General features: G+C 34.5%; 1 protein-coding gene and 1 long non-coding RNA gene across 2 annotated transcripts; both read left to right on the top strand.

Annotated features, from left to right (window-relative positions):
* The first annotated feature begins 4,281 nt into the window (after positions 1 to 4,281).
* Positions 4,282 to 11,185, top strand: LOC111777594 (26S proteasome non-ATPase regulatory subunit 12 homolog A-like). The gene is made up of 11 exons (XM_023657261.1): positions 4,282 to 4,431; positions 4,548 to 4,742; positions 5,041 to 5,148; positions 5,252 to 5,356; positions 5,449 to 5,505; positions 5,633 to 5,829; positions 9,891 to 9,990; positions 10,057 to 10,169; positions 10,281 to 10,434; positions 10,529 to 10,606; positions 10,699 to 11,185. The coding sequence occupies exons 1-11, from the start codon at positions 4,429 to 4,431 to the stop codon at positions 10,915 to 10,917; spliced, it is 1,329 nt and encodes a 442-aa protein (XP_023513029.1). The 5' UTR covers positions 4,282 to 4,428; the 3' UTR covers positions 10,918 to 11,185.
* Positions 11,186 to 11,868: 683 nt separating this feature from the next.
* LOC111777710 lies at positions 11,869 to 12,377 on the top strand. Its single transcript, XR_002812413.1, has 2 exons — positions 11,869 to 11,967; positions 12,055 to 12,377. It is a non-coding gene; the product is annotated as an uncharacterized LOC111777710 (long non-coding RNA).
* Positions 12,378 to 16,130: the final 3,753 nt, after the last annotated feature.

Below are 16,130 nucleotides of genomic sequence, written 5' to 3'. Positions count from 1 at the left end.
ATTTTGCCCCAAAGTTTCAATTGTGTGGATAGGTTGCTTCATTAACTATTTTTCAAACGCCCTATGATATCTTGAAAATTGGTGTCAGAGCTTAGAAAGATCCACTAGATCTGTGAAGATCGAAAGTTTAAATGTGAAAGCTCAAGAATGGACTCTAGATCGAAAGTTTAAATGTGAAAGCTCAAGAATGGACTCTAAGGTTGATCCGATTGACGTTGTCCAAAAACTTGGCATTCAACATCATAAGCTCTCAAGGTTTTGCTTTGCACTTCCCAAAAGGCCTTGTACCAATGGAGATAGTATTCCTTTATTATAAACCCATGATCATTCCGTAAATTAACCGATGTGGGACTTTCATCCAACAATGTTGTCAATATATCAGCTTACTTGATCAATAAAGGGTTGTTGGTACCTTTAGAGTTCATGACGACAGAAGAGGTATGAATAGAAAAAGAATTCAAATACTATCACTTGAGAACTTTTAGTTGCACCACATATGTTCATATTGATCTAAAGAAGAGAGACGAACCTGATTCATAGGCTATGGTTCCGACATGCTTACGTACAGGTTTTTGGATAGCAAAGAAATCCCGAGGTATTGTGACGTGACATTTAAAGAGAATGTCATGTACCATATTAGTTCTCTTTCGTTACATTATTTGTTGTTGACAGATAATGGAGTGAAAATAGATAGGGAGATTTCGAGTTTTAAATCGGCGACTTGTTTTTTCTTTTTTTCTTTTCCATTGTGTTTTGGTTGGAATCTCGATTTCGATAGGAAGTCTTGATTTCATCGTAGTTGTTTCTATGTAAGTCGACTCCGTCTAAATCTATAAAAGAATTTGGACTCACTAGTCAACCGAGGCATGTGGGCTGTTGTCGAAAAGGTCGAAAGCGTTAGAGAGATAGAAATCACAATAGGATTTTTGCAAAGCGCGCGAAGAAGGAGTTCTCAGGTCAAAGTCGAGTTGGATTTTGTTTTCGGGTTGTCCATCACCCATAGAGATTTTGCAGCATCCAACCCACCTACACGACCCATTACAAGGCCACAACCCAACCCATACGCACGACCCGAATCCACGCTATTCCCATCCACGCACGTGATCCCTGTGCGTGGCTCCGATGCAATATAGGGTATTCGGTACCGTTTCCTACATTCTCGACCCTTTCGGATATGATTTAGTCATTGTTGGAGGCATTTAACGCCAATATAAACTCCAATTGCTCAATTGAAACTAGTTTGAGCTAGAATTCGAAAATTGTTTGAGAGTTAAGTAAGTTAAGCTCGTTAGAATATTTCTAATAAAATTTCATCTGTCTACCTAGGTTGAAACAAACCTTGTGGGACGAATTGTATGATGTATGATGACGCATGTCTCATGGCCCCTATATGCGTCATAATGTTATGCTTATGCTTATGTATGCTATGTGATGATGTATGATGTCATGTTATGTATGTATGTGATGTCCTATTATGTATGTATGTGATGTCCTATTATGCTATGATAAGAATCATATGAAATGTTATGTATGTAATGTTATGTCTTGCCATGTGAAGCCATGTTATAGATTATATGATGATGCAAGATGAAACCCATGATGATAACTATGAATACATGACTCATGTGTGTAGTATGACATGGATGAAAGGAAGAACAGATTATTCTTATTATATGCAGCAATCGAAAGGGTTTGTAATTCCAAGCAAGGAGGACCGAGACAGTGGTACAAGAAGTTTGGCTCCTTAATGAGTAGGTGTTAAGAACGAGAAATAGAATTGGGATTGAAGGTATGTTCTCATTGATATTCATATCATTTAGGGTACCGGCTAACAACTAATACCTATGAATAAGGGAAAATATATAACTAACTAAATCTCGTAAATAAAATAAAATATACTATAAATCAAATCATACAGGAAAGAATATTAAGATATATTCCATAAATAATATATTCTCCAAATATTATATCTCAACACTCCCCCTCAAGTTGGAGAGTGTATGTTAATCACATCCAACTTGTCTTTACGAGTGTAGGTCAATAACACTCAAGTTGTCTTTACGACTGTAGGTCAATGACACCCATGTTGTCTTTACGAGTATAAGTCAATGACACCCATGCTGTCTTTACGAGTGTAGGTCAATGACACTCAAGTTGTCTTTGAGAAGAGAGTGTAGGTCAGTGTAGGTCAATAACACTTTTGTCTTTCCAATAGTGAAAATATCCGTCAAGTTAATTCTAAACAAGTATTTGCTGATGATCCGAACACATTGGTCTACTTTTTAGACTTTCAAGAAATTATTGAATTTCCGAGAAAGATGCCAAACCAAAAAATAGACTGCCTTTGATTGTTTTGCATTTTTAGACTTCTTAGGAAATTATTGAATTTCCCAAAAAGATGCAAAACTCAGAAATAGTCCGCCTTTGATGTATCTCAAATCTTGAAGAGCTGCTTCTTGATTTATGTATTTATGCATAAATGATTTACTCAAGGATTGGTAATTTGTTCCATTTAATTTGATTGGAACAAGTGAATATCCTGGCTGATCAGAGTGATGAATATAATAAGAATGTGTTAAATAAACATCTGAAGTTTTGAAGTTGGATAATAACACCAAGATCGGTGCTCTGGATCACTTGAGAGGTTGTGAAAGAATATACGAACATCTTGAATATGCCACCTTGAGCTTGGTGAGAAATTTGAAGATGCTTATAATGTATTCTTGATATTGGATGATCGAGAACAGTTTGCCAACCACAGTTCTTGGTCTAGTAGAATGATTGAGATTCGGAAGCAATGACAATGGTTTGGAAGCTGTTGAAAGCAAAAAGTTGTGGTTGTTGTGATACTCGATTGGACTTATCACGATGGATGATCGCGACTATAAAGGTTTCGTTGATTGACTTAGGGTTTGACTTCGACTCTGATACCAAACCCTAACTGAAGAGAAATATTATATCTCAAGAGCAGGAGTGATTTTCACAAGAGTGAAAAAGATCAGTGTTATTCTTCAAGAATTATACTTAATGATATATTGATGACAAGATTCAGTACGAGGGAGATAAACAATCTGAAGGCAAGGATGTCTACTATATTTAAGACGAAAGATTTGAGTGCAGCGAAGCAAATTCTTGGGATGAAGATTTCTCGAGATAGGCCTGTTGACACATTAAATCTATCCCAAGAGCAGTTGAAAAAGTATTGTCTAAGTCTGGACGAATGATGCTGAACCCAAGACTACTTGACAAATCTTGTTAAACTGTCAAAGGAACAATCGCCCAAGACAGGTGAGGAGCGTGAATACATGATATTAGTTCCATATGCGGTTTGGGTTGGGTTGGGTTGTAATTTTTTTTTTTTTAAGTTTTATTAATCCACAATTTATAATTATTCAGATACAACCTTAGATAAGATATATTAAAAATTCGCGAATAAACACAAATCAATCTATAATTATTAAAAAAAAAAAAATCAATAAAAAATAAAGAGCGAAAATTCTAACCTATTAATATAGTTCAACATTGTTATAAAACTAAAGAAAATTAAATATGGATATTTTTTAGAATCGGTTAAAGTAACCAAAATATAAGGATAAATCATAAATGATTAATTTAAAGGAGATGATATAGTACGTGGAATAACTCAATTTTTAACATTTCATAAGAAATAATTAAACGGGCTAAATCGAATAGCTATTTACATGTATTGATACTCCATTTTTAAGCCAAATCAGCTCCTAACTTGATCCAATTTCTTCTAAATTTCTCGAGTATGACCTACAATAAGAGAAATTGAATGCGTATCAGTTGTGATTGAATCGGTAAGCGTAACTATATCTCGATTATGCAACTAGTCGAGCAACATACTGATCTCATCTCGATCATCACAATTCAAGCTACGCATGACTGGTGGCATCCCACCCGTCCTATCCAAAAAAGGGTGAGGAACTGGCATTAAACGACTTATTAGCTTAGGAATGAGATTGAAATCATATACGTACAAATAGAGGTCGAACGAACGAAAAACTCAACCTCATGCGCTTTCACCCGTGTGGACGTGCGACACCAACATGCCCACTCGCGCCCGTCACATGCTCTTTATTCCTTCAGCACGGTTTGTGTGGACACCCTTAAGAACAACATGTAACGTATGATGATTTAAGTATTAAACTATGTAGTCCTAAGCTTAAAATATGCAAAAAAAAAAACATTTACTCGNCTGCTCATAAGGGCAAAATTGTAAAACCAAAGGGTGCACTCGTAAAGAAGAATTCTTCGTGCGCAAGAAATCAGTCTTTCTCCTTCAATTAGGGTTCAACTTTGCAGTGACGAGGGTTCGCTGTGTAATTCACGGTTCTCTCTAATCCGTCTCTAACAGTGTTCAAACTAGAAGATCAATTGGTTAATTTTCCAAATCCACTTCAAGAAATGGTACTTTTTCGTAGTTGCACTTGTAAATTCATTTCAGATCTGAATCTTTCGGTGTTCTTGTTGCCATGACTTTCGATTATGATACGCATTCGATGTTGGTTCTTGTGGAATTTCAGGAGGGTGAACGCAATTTAGAGGCAACCATAGAGCAACTGCTCAATGTCGAGAAGCAGATGCGGCTCGCCGGAGATGTGGCCGGCACCAAGAAGGCAGCCACTGACATTTTACAGCTCTGCTTTGAAGCGAAAGCATGGAGTACTCTCAATGACCAGATTGTGCTCTTATCCAAACGCCGTGGACAACTCAAACAGGTTTGCGAAAAAAGAAACTGCGTCTTTTTTACTTACCACTTTTAACCATTTCGCGTGAGAGGAGATGTGTTGCCTTTTAGGTCCTGGTGTTGCAGCTTCCATCGTCTTCATCTTTCATTTCCGATTGAACTATTTTGCACATATGTTTCTTGTTTATCTCCATTGTTTTTGTTCAAGCATCGTTCTAAGCATTAGTTAAGTTGTGCATTGAATTCCACCGAAGAGACCTCCCAGTCAGATACTCTTTATTCTTTGAGATTTGAACTTCCTACATCTGGCTTACTAATTTTTCATTTAGGCTGTTACTGCAATGGTTCAACAAGCAATGCAATACATTGATGAAACACCAGACATTGAGACCAAAATACAGCTTATCAAGACGCTTAACAATGTGTCGGCAGGAAAGGTAAATTTGTTGTTTTAGCTTCAAAATTTTCTTGAACGAGGCAATACTCTTCCTTCAGCCGTGCCTAGTTTAGAATTTTAGATTTCAGTTTATTGGTTTGTAGATATACGTGGAAATTGAGAGAGCCCGGTTAATCAAGAAATTAGCAAAGATCAAAGAAGAACAGGGGCTTATTGCAGAAGCTGCTGACTTGATGCAAGAAGTTGCTGTATGTGTTATATAGTTTGATGACTACCAGAATGTTTTCATTTCTTTCTTCCAATTTTTGGTTGTTTATGTTTCTGATGAGTAAGATCACAGGTGGAAACCTTTGGTGCCATGGCTAAAACTGAGAAAATTGCATTCATTCTTGAACAAGTATGCTCCTTTTTTGTTGGTTTTAGGTTATTCTTGCACTCATCTGTGTCTAGAATTCTTTGTTTTGAATGTTGGTACAAATATTTATTTATTTTTGACAAGACTATATGTTGAAACTTAATTACAGGTTCGTCTATGTTTAGACCGTCAGGATTATGTTCGTGCTCAGATCCTATCAAGGAAAATTAGTCCAAGAGTTTTTGATTCTGATCCTACAAAGGAGAAGAAAAAACCTAAGGAAGGTGATAATATTGTTGAGGAGGCTCCAGCTGATATCCCATCGTTAATGGAGTTGAAGCGCTTTTACTATGAATTGATGATAAGGTAAATGGTAACTTACATTCTGATGTGTAGGTTCGCTTAAATTTTTTCTAATAGCTTTTTAGAATTAAAGAATGGTATACTTTCCATAGTGGATTTCAGGAGAGTCTGCTGTGAGAGTATTTCTTTGAATTTGTTTTATGTTTGTTCAGTGCACTATTTTGCAATGTCCCATCCTAATTGACATTTCAACTTCAAGCAACTACAACTATGTAAAGTTTTGTTGATAAATTTTTTTAGTTCTACCATTGCGTGGGTGGGGGATCGATTGAACCTTCGATATTTGAAATGGTAGCTGATACCTTATCCATTGGCTATTCTCGTATTTGACATATTTTGTTCATAATTTATGAAGACAATTTCAGAACTCCTGAGCAAACCTTAGAACTCTGTTGCTTCAATTGAGACGTACCTTGGGTAGATATACAGAGGCTTGACCTCTTGGGCTCCTTCTTAGTCCTAGTCCTACACAAGGGCCTTGTCCTCCTTGAGCCTTTTAGATATCCTTCTTCTTGTATTTTTTTGTTCAATAATTGCGGAGTGGAGGATGAAACCCTCAATCGTTTGAGTGGTAATTGATGGCTTATCCATTGAGTTATGTTTGAATTGACAATGTCTTCCTCGTTTGAGGATCTAGAATGTGATATCTAATAATGGAATACAGTCCTTGTTTGAGGATCTAGAATGTGGTATCTAATACTGGAATACAGAACAATTAATAATTCTAATGTGTAGGTTTATTTAAATTTTTTTGGTTGTAGGCTATTATTTTAAAATAGGAGTTTTATTTATTTATTATTATTATTATTTTTTTATTGCCATACAAAGGGAAGCTTTTAAACAAATTAATAAAATTTTCTTTTGGATAAGTCCTCTTCTTCTTTGGCTTTCCATAAAAAAGTGAAATTGGCTGATTTTCCTGGGGTTAATGGGTTATGTGAATTCAATAGATGTAGTTCGAGGAGGGCTACCTTCAAGTTGCAAGTACAGGGCTTATTTTTTATTTTAGAAGAGAGTAGAGGGAGGAGGGCTTGAATTAGTAAGATTATTTGTTGGTTTCGACTTTCAAATGTCAGGCAGCTGCTTTATTTTGGTAAGTGATGACTTATTCTTCCTACTCCTGGAAGAGAAAGATGCTTTGCAAATCTAGGGTGGATGCCTTGTTTTGAGGCATTTGGTTTGATGATAACAAGAGAAATTTTGAGGACAAAGTTTTGAGAGGTTTGAGGATTTATTTAGAGTAATGTTTTAACTCCAGGGTTCTCTCTATTTTCCTTCATCCTTGATCATCAATCATTGGGACACAACTGGAATTTAGTAATTTCTTATTTTGACTTTTGTTATTTAGGCTTGATTCTTGTTATGCTTTTTGCAATTCCCTTTAACTCTTACATGGATGATTCCCTCACTAATAAATTCTTAACGAAGGTTATTTTCCTTCAAAAAATAGACCACAATAGTTCATACGTGAACAAAGAATGACCGCTCTAATTTGTTTATAAAAATGTCAACTACCTACATGGTTCTATTTTTGTTAATATGAGCTAATTTCTGATCAAATAGGCGGTTACTGTTTTCCCCTTCTTCTTGTTATGGTCGTTGTTGATGTTTTCTTTCTTTCTTTCTTATGTACCTTTTTTTAAAAAAAATATTTTTAATGGATTGAAGATTCTAGCATGTCCATAACCTCATGCTTAAAATGCTTTATGAAATTCTTCTATTTTCATATTTTTATTTCTATTCTTAAAGAAGTTATAAACAAGCATATTACTTAGGTCGTTTATTTTCACAATCCATCATTTCCAACTCTGTATTACCTTTTGAATTTAAGTCAGATGATGTGCTGTCTCACAAGAGTATTGATACTTTTTACACTTTCTTTTTCTGTTAGGTTTGAACTCCCGCCCATTTCACAGAAATTTCCTCATGAGATTTACCATGTATCTTCTATTAAAAATAATTTTGCTGCTTATTTTTTGATGCATTCAGGCAGTGCTTCCTCTCTTTCGTTTGGGTTCCATTGTCCATTTAGTCCAATAGAAAAACAACGGAGGTTATGACTCTCCTTTCTTTATTGGGAGATGTTGAGCTTAAACATGGGAGAAGGCATATTCATTTTTTAGACCTAGCTTTTTTTATAGATCATTCTGGACCTTTACCCTTTTAGGGGGAGTCTGTTTTATAGATTCTCTGGAAGGTGAAAATCTAGAAAAAAAATGGAGTTCTTTATTTGGTGGGTTATTCATGGAAGAATCAATAAATTGGATAGGCTCTTGAAGAAGTTGCCGTCTTTGGTTGGGTTCTTTGGTTGGGTTCTTTTTCTGTATCCTTCGTCATAGGGCCGGGCAACATTTGGATAACTTATTTTGGAGTTGATTATGCTCTTTGGGTTTTGAACTTCTTGTTTAGAGTATTTGGAGATATGATTTTGGAGATTCCTCTATTTGTCGTTCATGGGGAAATGAAGTTTTTTATAGTTGGAAGTGGGCTTTTTTATGGGGTATTTAGGGGGAGAGAAATAATAGAATCTCTAGAGGGATTGAGTGAATCGTTTGATGTATGGTCCCTTGTGAGATTTAATGTTTCTCTTTGGGTGTTGGTGACAAGTTCCTTTTGTAATTATTCGCCAGGTCTCATTTTACTAGATTTGGGGCTTTTTCTCTTGAGTGCTCCCTTCTGTGGATTTCGTTTTTTCATATGCCTCTATATTCTTTCATTTTCTCTCAATAAAAGTTAAATCTCTTAAAAAAGCTGCAAAGAGATGAGTTTTAACCAACTACAACATGCTATGTAATAATTTTCAACTATTGACAAAATTCTAACAAATTGATCTAGAAGTTCCTTTTCCTTTTTTCTTTTCGTGAGAAGGGAAATTTTTTGTGGCAAGTGGGGTTTTGTACTGTGTTAGGAAGATTGTGGGGGAGAGGAACAATAAAACCTTTGGAGGGTTCGAAAGGGACCCTAGAGATGTTTGGTCTCTTGTTAGGTTTCGTCTCTCTTTGGGCTTCGGAGACGAAGGCTTTTTGTAATTATTCTCATGGACTCATTTTACTTGATTGGAGATTCTTCATTTAGTGAGCTTTTTTTTGTTGACCGTTTTATTTTTTGGAATGTTTTGGTATTTTTTCATTCTTCTTAATGAAAATCCAGTTCTTTATAAAAAAAAAAGGGAAAGAAAAATAGTAACTGATTGATTTCTTCCCAAGCAAAAATTCTGAAGACTTAGTTTCTTTGATCTGAGAATAAGTTGGAAAGCCTTCAATCAAAGTTTATATTCAAAGAGAGACTAAGATGACTATTATTTATTCGAAACTGTAAGCACTCAATTACTCATAAAATTCATATTTTTCTTCTATTGGTTTTATAAGACTTTTAGTTAGAGTTATAGTGAGATACTTGTAGGGGCCAAGAGGTCTTGAGATGATTTCTTTTTCCTTGCTAGGTTTAATCCATCTCTTTGGTTGTCATTCTCTAAGAATATTTGTTATTAGGTTTTATTCTTCTAAATTGGAGCTCTTTTTCGTATGGACAGTTCAAATAATGGTTTGGCTCCTTTTGAGTTGTCTCTATGTATACCCTTTTTTATTCTTTCATTTTTCACAATGAAACTCAATGTTCCTTGAAAACAAAAAATTAACTTTTGAGTTATCCCACAATTTCATTTATTTGAAATTTTGTGCAAACAATGTCGTTTATTCTTTTTCCTAGAACAAAGAAGGGACGGTGGATTTTTACTAGGTGGAATGAGAGGCATTTTCTGTTGAATGTAAAGCATTCAATCATTTCCATCAATACATTAGTAGTTTAGCTTTGCCCTCTTCATGACTGAATTTAAGCCAAGTATGCATGAATGATAAGAAATTGAGCCGTAGTTGAGAAAAAAATGAAAGAATGTACAAAAATATAAAAAAGACCACAAAAAAGTCTCAATATAATGCTTGAATATTTTTGAAAACATGCAGGAGTAGAGGGGAATGTCTTAGACATTGACTACTAAGGTTATGCATACTTGCTTTTCTTTTGCAATGAAATCTTTTTACAGGTTTGTTCATCAATCATTGCAGGTATTATTCTCATCACAAGGATTACCTTGAAATTTGTCGCTGCTACAAATCGATATATGATATTCCGTCTGTCAAGGAAAGCTCGGCTCACTGGATACCTGTAAAGCTCTTCCCAATTTAGATTGTCCCCAGTTTTTGTTGTGCTTGTCTAATTTTATCACTGTAGGTCCTGAGGAAAATCTGTTGGTACCTAGTTCTGTCACCACACGATCCCATGCAGTCGAGCCTTCTTAATTCCATCTTGGAAGATAAGAATCTTTCAGAGATCCCAAATTTCAGGCATGTCTTTTTTTTGGTGCTTATTTCCATTGACTAGGATGTTATTGTTTAAATTTCATGTCTTGTGAATAGAAACTCAGTCTGATACTCTTTTTCGTCATTTTGTCATAGATTGTTGTTGAAACAGCTAGTTACTATGGAGGTCATCCAATGGACAGCTTTATGGAATGATTATAAGGATGAGTTTGAGAATGAGAAGAATTTGTTAGGAGGTTCTTTGGTTGAGAAGGCTGCAGAAGATCTTAAACAAAGGATAATCGAGCATGTATTATATATTCCGTTCGCTATATCTCTTTACTTCATTTGGCTACTTACATATTGTCATTGTGATTCAACGTGTTTTTTGTTCTTTTATTTAGAATATTCTTGTCGTGTCGAAGTATTACTCGAGGATTACATTGAAGAGACTTGCAGAGCTGCTGTGTCTCAACCTCCAGGTTTGTAGATATGCTACAAATTGTTAAATTCTCCTCTAGTTTTGATCGCCTTGATCTGTTTTGTTAATATCGTGCATTTTCTTTTTAATCAGGAAGCAGAGAAGCATCTTTCCGAAATGGTTGTTTCGAAGGCTTTAGTGGCGAAGATCGATAGGCCAATGGGCATTGTCAGCTTCCAGACATCGAAGGACAGCAACGAAATTCTCAATTCTTGGGCATTGAACTTGGAGAAACTGCTTGATCTTGTTGAAAAGAGTTGTCACCAAATACACAAGGAGACCATGGTTCGTAAAGCTTCTCTAGAAGTTTGAGAAGGATGATTACGAGCCACGTGTCATTGGTATATTGTTCGCTCTCTCATATTTTTACACCCGACACGAAAAATCAAATGGAGGGTTGAAAGTACATTGTACGAAGAAACAATTTAGTCTATGAATGTTAGTATTAAATGATTTAGTTTTTTTGTAGTTTTAAGTTTGTACAATTTAGTCATTGAACTTTAACGTGAAGTTTAAAATTTGTAACGGTTTAATCTTTGCTGAAAATTTCATAGATATATAATATGAATTTGATGCGGTAGCCTCTGAATCTCACCAACAGGTCTGTTTTTTTTTTATTCTACTGTAACACAACCTTTATTATTATACACCTAGAATTCAAGTAGCTACCTCGTTGAACCCTCGTTATATCTTGACGATATAGTTACATACTTTAAAGTTAGTTTAAGGATTAAATTAGGTGGAAGAGTTAAAGGGCCAAATGTGCTATTTTAACCGAACTAAATCAGGTACTTTTCCACGATGTTTTATCTTTATAAATGTTTGGTGCAGGTCAGGTCACCCAGAATTGGGCATGATTGGCTGTTCGGCCTATAACAGAGATCTATCAAGAATTTGGTAAGGATCAGAACTTTGATGTGTTTTTTTTTTATTAGAATTGGAAGTAAAGATTGTTGTATGATACCGACTAGAGCCTTAATGCAACTTCTCTTATTTTTGCATTTTCGGCATTAATTGGCCTCACCTTGTTTCAATTCTTGGGCTTTGTTTGCTTCATTATTCACCTACCATTTTGTCTTGTTTCGAGGTATTCTTGTGTTTGGGATAATAGTATTAGAGAACACTGGATGGTGTGCTAGCGAGGACTCTGAGCCTTGAAGGGGGGAGACTTAGGTGATGTGTCAGTGAGGACGCTAAATCTCGAAGGGGGTGGACTTCAGGCGGTGTGCTAGTGAGAATGCTGAGCCCCGAAAGGAGGTGGATTGTAAGATCCCACATCGGTTGGAAGGAAAACAAAATATTCTTTAAACGTGTGGAAACCTCTTCCTAATAGACATGGGGAAATCAAGAAGAGAAAGCTAGGTAATCTAGTATCCTTATGCATGAAGATAATCAATTCGGTCGTTGTGGTCGGACTCTATTATGGATTTCTGACCACATTCTCCATAGGGCCCTCTTATCTCTTCCTTCTCCGAGCTCGGGTTATGGAAGAAGGAACCGAGAAGAAAGTATCAGCAACAACAGGTTTTATTACGGGACAGCTCATGATGTTCATATCGATCTATTATGCGCCTCTGCATCTAGCATTGGGTAGACCTCATACAATAACTGTCCTAGCTCTACCGTATCTTTTGTTTCATTTCTTCTGGAACAATCACAAACACTTTTTTGATTATGGATCTACTACCAGAAACTCAATGCGTAATCTTAGCATTCAATGTGTATTCCTGAATAATCTCATTTTTCAATTATTCAACCATTTCATTTTACCAAGTTCAATGTTAGTCAGATTAGTCAACATTTCTATGTTTCGATGCAACAACAAGATGTTATTTGTTAGCAGTGGACTTGAGTTGTTACACTTCTCTTCCCAATGTGTCTGGAATTGTTCTCTTATACTGTCTTAATTTTTGCTATTTTCTCTCGTCCACTCGATAACAAGAGTTTTAATGAAGACGAAAGCTATATTTCATGTTTTCAATGTTTCTCTATACGTATTTAGCCACATGTTTAGAAATTGAATTTGTGTTTATTAATATATTTATAAACAATAAAAAAAAGTTGACAACTTGATTATAACTCGATACTTGATTATGACTCAATAGATAAGACATTAATTACCATTTTAAAGGTTTTACCTAGATCTCAACATTTGCAATTATTGAACTTTTAAAACAAATGTTGTAGCTACAAAATATAAATATTCGAATGGAGTGTTTTTTTCTTTACAAAAATTTCTTATCTTACCATATTATATAATTTATGATATGTTATATTATAGTATTTTAATTTTGACAAAAAATGAATGAGTTTATTGGATGATATAATATTTATCTTTTTTTTTCTACTTTAATTCAACATTTCAAAATTAAATTTTGGATTAACGGAAAATATTGAAAAAGATGATTTTAGAATTTCCAATATCAAAACCACAGAGTTCCAAGATGCATTGAACCACTAAGTTGAATGAGAGTGTAACGATCCAAAATTTTGGAAGAAAGAGCGGAAGTGGAAGCAACGAGCTCAAATACGAATGGGCAGATGAGGATGTGTGTTAGGAACAACGACCATCTACAATCACATAATATTGCCCACTTTAAACATTAAGGCTCTCATGACTTTGATTTTCTCTAAAGGTTTCGTATCACTGAAAGTAGTATTACTTCCTTACCACCTATGATATTCTCCTTAATTAACCAATATGAGATTCTTTCCAACAATCTTCAACAAAGCGAATACTCGGTTTGACGTATTTTGAATAGGACGAACGTGGGTATAATCCAAAAGGGGAACAAGCTAAATGCAATCTACAAAATAGACATGCTAAAAAAGTTGATTAGAAAAGGTTTTGTTTGAAAAAAAGGTAGAGACCCATATGGAAAAGAACTCTTGTAATTAGCAATGTTGTACGAAAATTTAAGATTATTAACGTAATTTTGAAGAATATGTGATTGATGTTCGGAAGTAGAGCTTTTGATTCAAATGGTTCATGTGAAGACATTTGAACGGAGAACATTAATATTTCACATGATCATACATGACTTGATTTTAATCTTGAGTCAGTTATGAATTTCTATCTAAAAAGAAATTGTCATTTGATTTTCATAGGTGAAAGTGTTTTTTCATAGTCGATTTAATAAGTTTATCATTTTGAAAACTTAATCAAATAGGAATTTGAGAATGTAATTTAACGCGATGAAATTCAGTCCTTTCTATATAAAGGTAAGTAGATAACTAGTTTTTTTAAGTGTTGATTTTGGAACTTGAACAATGAGACCATACCCTTTGGTTGGATCATAAATAAAATTTATTTCGAGAATTGATAGGTACGTCACGTTTAGATGTAATTACATGGGTAAAACTGACTATTAACGAGCTATAATCCTAAATAACTTGTGAAAGATCAACTTTTCTATAATGATTATATCCATATGTTGGGATTTTGATAAGACTGTTATTCAAATAACTTGCAATCAATTTCGTGTTACGAAGAATCAAGTCTCATTTATGCAACAAGGGTTTCGAGATCCTTTAAATGCGACTTCATTTATTATGGTTACAAATTACAATGGATGATTAAAATCTAGATATGGTGTTTCATTAATGTATTTTTTATTTCATTATTCTCAATTTCTTTTGAGTTCATATTTTATGAAATATTGTTTTAAAAACAAGTAAAAAAAAAAAAAAAAAAAAAAAAAAAAAAAAAAAAAAAAAAAAAAAAAAAAAAAAAAAANTTCAAGAAGTCAACGGTCAATGTTGTTTATGGGCTAACAATCATTGAGTAGAAGCGATGATCATGGGACGTGGTTTTGTTTTGTTTCACATTCCAAGCAAAGGATTTCATGATACCTTCCCACACACACAATTTCAAACTTTGATCTATTCAAATACGATTGTCTTTTTCTTTTCAACTCTTCTTTTTAGACAAAATTTTGAAATAGTTATCGTATCAATTGAAATCTTTTAAGTTATGACGTCTTGAGAATAAGAGAGAGAAAAAAAAATTAAGGGTTTGGTTAGGTCAATTGACGGGTTGAGTTTGATCTGTTTTTCAACCTACCGATAAAACTTGCAAAATCTCGAGTAAGTTGTTGAAAATCACTCGAGCTCAACTGCCGACCTAACTCTTATTTCCCCTCTCATTTGGATCTATAAGCCTCCTCTTGGATTTGAGTTTTCGGGCTATTTTTTCTCTGAGTCTCTAACCCTTGTTGGAGCCGTCGTGAAATTAATAAATGCATTGTGCTTCGTCATGTCTCGGAGTTGTATCATTGTGCTAGGCCGCCATGAGGAGGAATGGCTGCTTGTAGTTGTTAATTTGCACGAGGAAGAAGAAAGATTTAGTTGGTTCAGTTTGCGATTTGATTTAAACTAATTTGGTCAAAAATTCAGTCAACGATCCATGGTTAATGGTAAATAGTTTAGTAAATTCAGCCAATACAATCTAGTTCAACTCCAATCGACATGGTTCACCTTGATTCTAGTTCAGGTGATATTCTCATTAGTTCAGATCTGGTTTGAGGGTTATTTTAACTTTCCTAACCTGATAGAGTAGTTAGAAGATAATTACCAACATGTTATTGTAGTAATTATTTACCTATGTGCATTAGAATTACATTCAACTATATGTTAGGATGTTTTAAGTAATTACTTATTTTGTTTATGGAAACTATACCATCTCTCCATGATATGGCCTTGTGGAAATTACCTATCTGTGTGCATTGAGAACAAACCACTGTACTGTAATTTTTTCTTGCGACAATTGTACATTTATGTGCATGTTAGTTGACTAGTTTTGAACGATTTATAGATCTCTCAATTTTGTAATATTTTCTTTGTAAATGTATGCATATCGAACACTAACATGGGATTTTCTAAAATATTTTTTAAGTATGAACAAGGACGTGAAAGAGTTGTGATTAGAGAGTCTCCTAATCGTGAAAAGATTGTCATCACGTTTTTATTTGTATTTCCATATAGTTCAATTACCACGGTAGAATTTTTCTATACCATTTATTTATTTTGCAAACTCGATGCAATGTTTAAGGTGTTTTTTGTTTTCAAGTTAATTAGAAGGTATTTTTTTATAATTTGTTTTAAAGGGTGACTGTGTCTTAGTTGTGCGACGTGCATGTTTTGTCCAACTTTAAAATAACATCGACATGCTCGTAGTAACGAGCTCCGCATTGGTGGGCCTTAGATTTTATACTATGGTTGTCTCCACCATCTTCACATTTTGCTGCACAATTTGATTCACTTGCTAACCTCTAAATTAAGTTCACCATTGCTATGATTTGTGCATGCATAGATGTCATCGGGTATACATCCTAACTTTCATCGAAAAGAACAAGTTGTGAGCACTCGCTATGTAACGACCCGAAATTTTCTACTTAATTTAAGGTCGCTACTGTATACATACCATAAACATTGAATGCGGAAGACTTCATTTAAATTCTATAAACATAACCTTTAACTTAAAAACACAGCCATGGACTTACGTGTTTCGAAAACATCTTTAAAAC

The sequence above is a fragment of the Cucurbita pepo genome, chromosome LG16 (assembly GCF_002806865.2).
Source record: "Cucurbita pepo subsp. pepo cultivar mu-cu-16 chromosome LG16, ASM280686v2, whole genome shotgun sequence".
In the NCBI taxonomy this organism is placed as follows: domain Eukaryota; kingdom Viridiplantae; phylum Streptophyta; class Magnoliopsida; order Cucurbitales; family Cucurbitaceae; genus Cucurbita; species Cucurbita pepo.
Note: the sequence above shows the minus strand (reverse complement) of the source record. Positions and strands in the feature narration are given on the sequence as shown.

Excerpts from the sequence above, each read along its gene's own strand:
- LOC111777594 (XM_023657261.1), top strand. Across the intron at positions 5,357-5,448 it reads ACTTGATGCAAGAAGTTGCT|GTGGAAACCTTTGGTGCCAT; the intron begins GTATGTGTTATA and ends GTAAGATCACAG. Across the intron at positions 10,170-10,280 it reads TCAGAGATCCCAAATTTCAG|ATTGTTGTTGAAACAGCTAG; the intron begins GCATGTCTTTTT and ends ATTTTGTCATAG.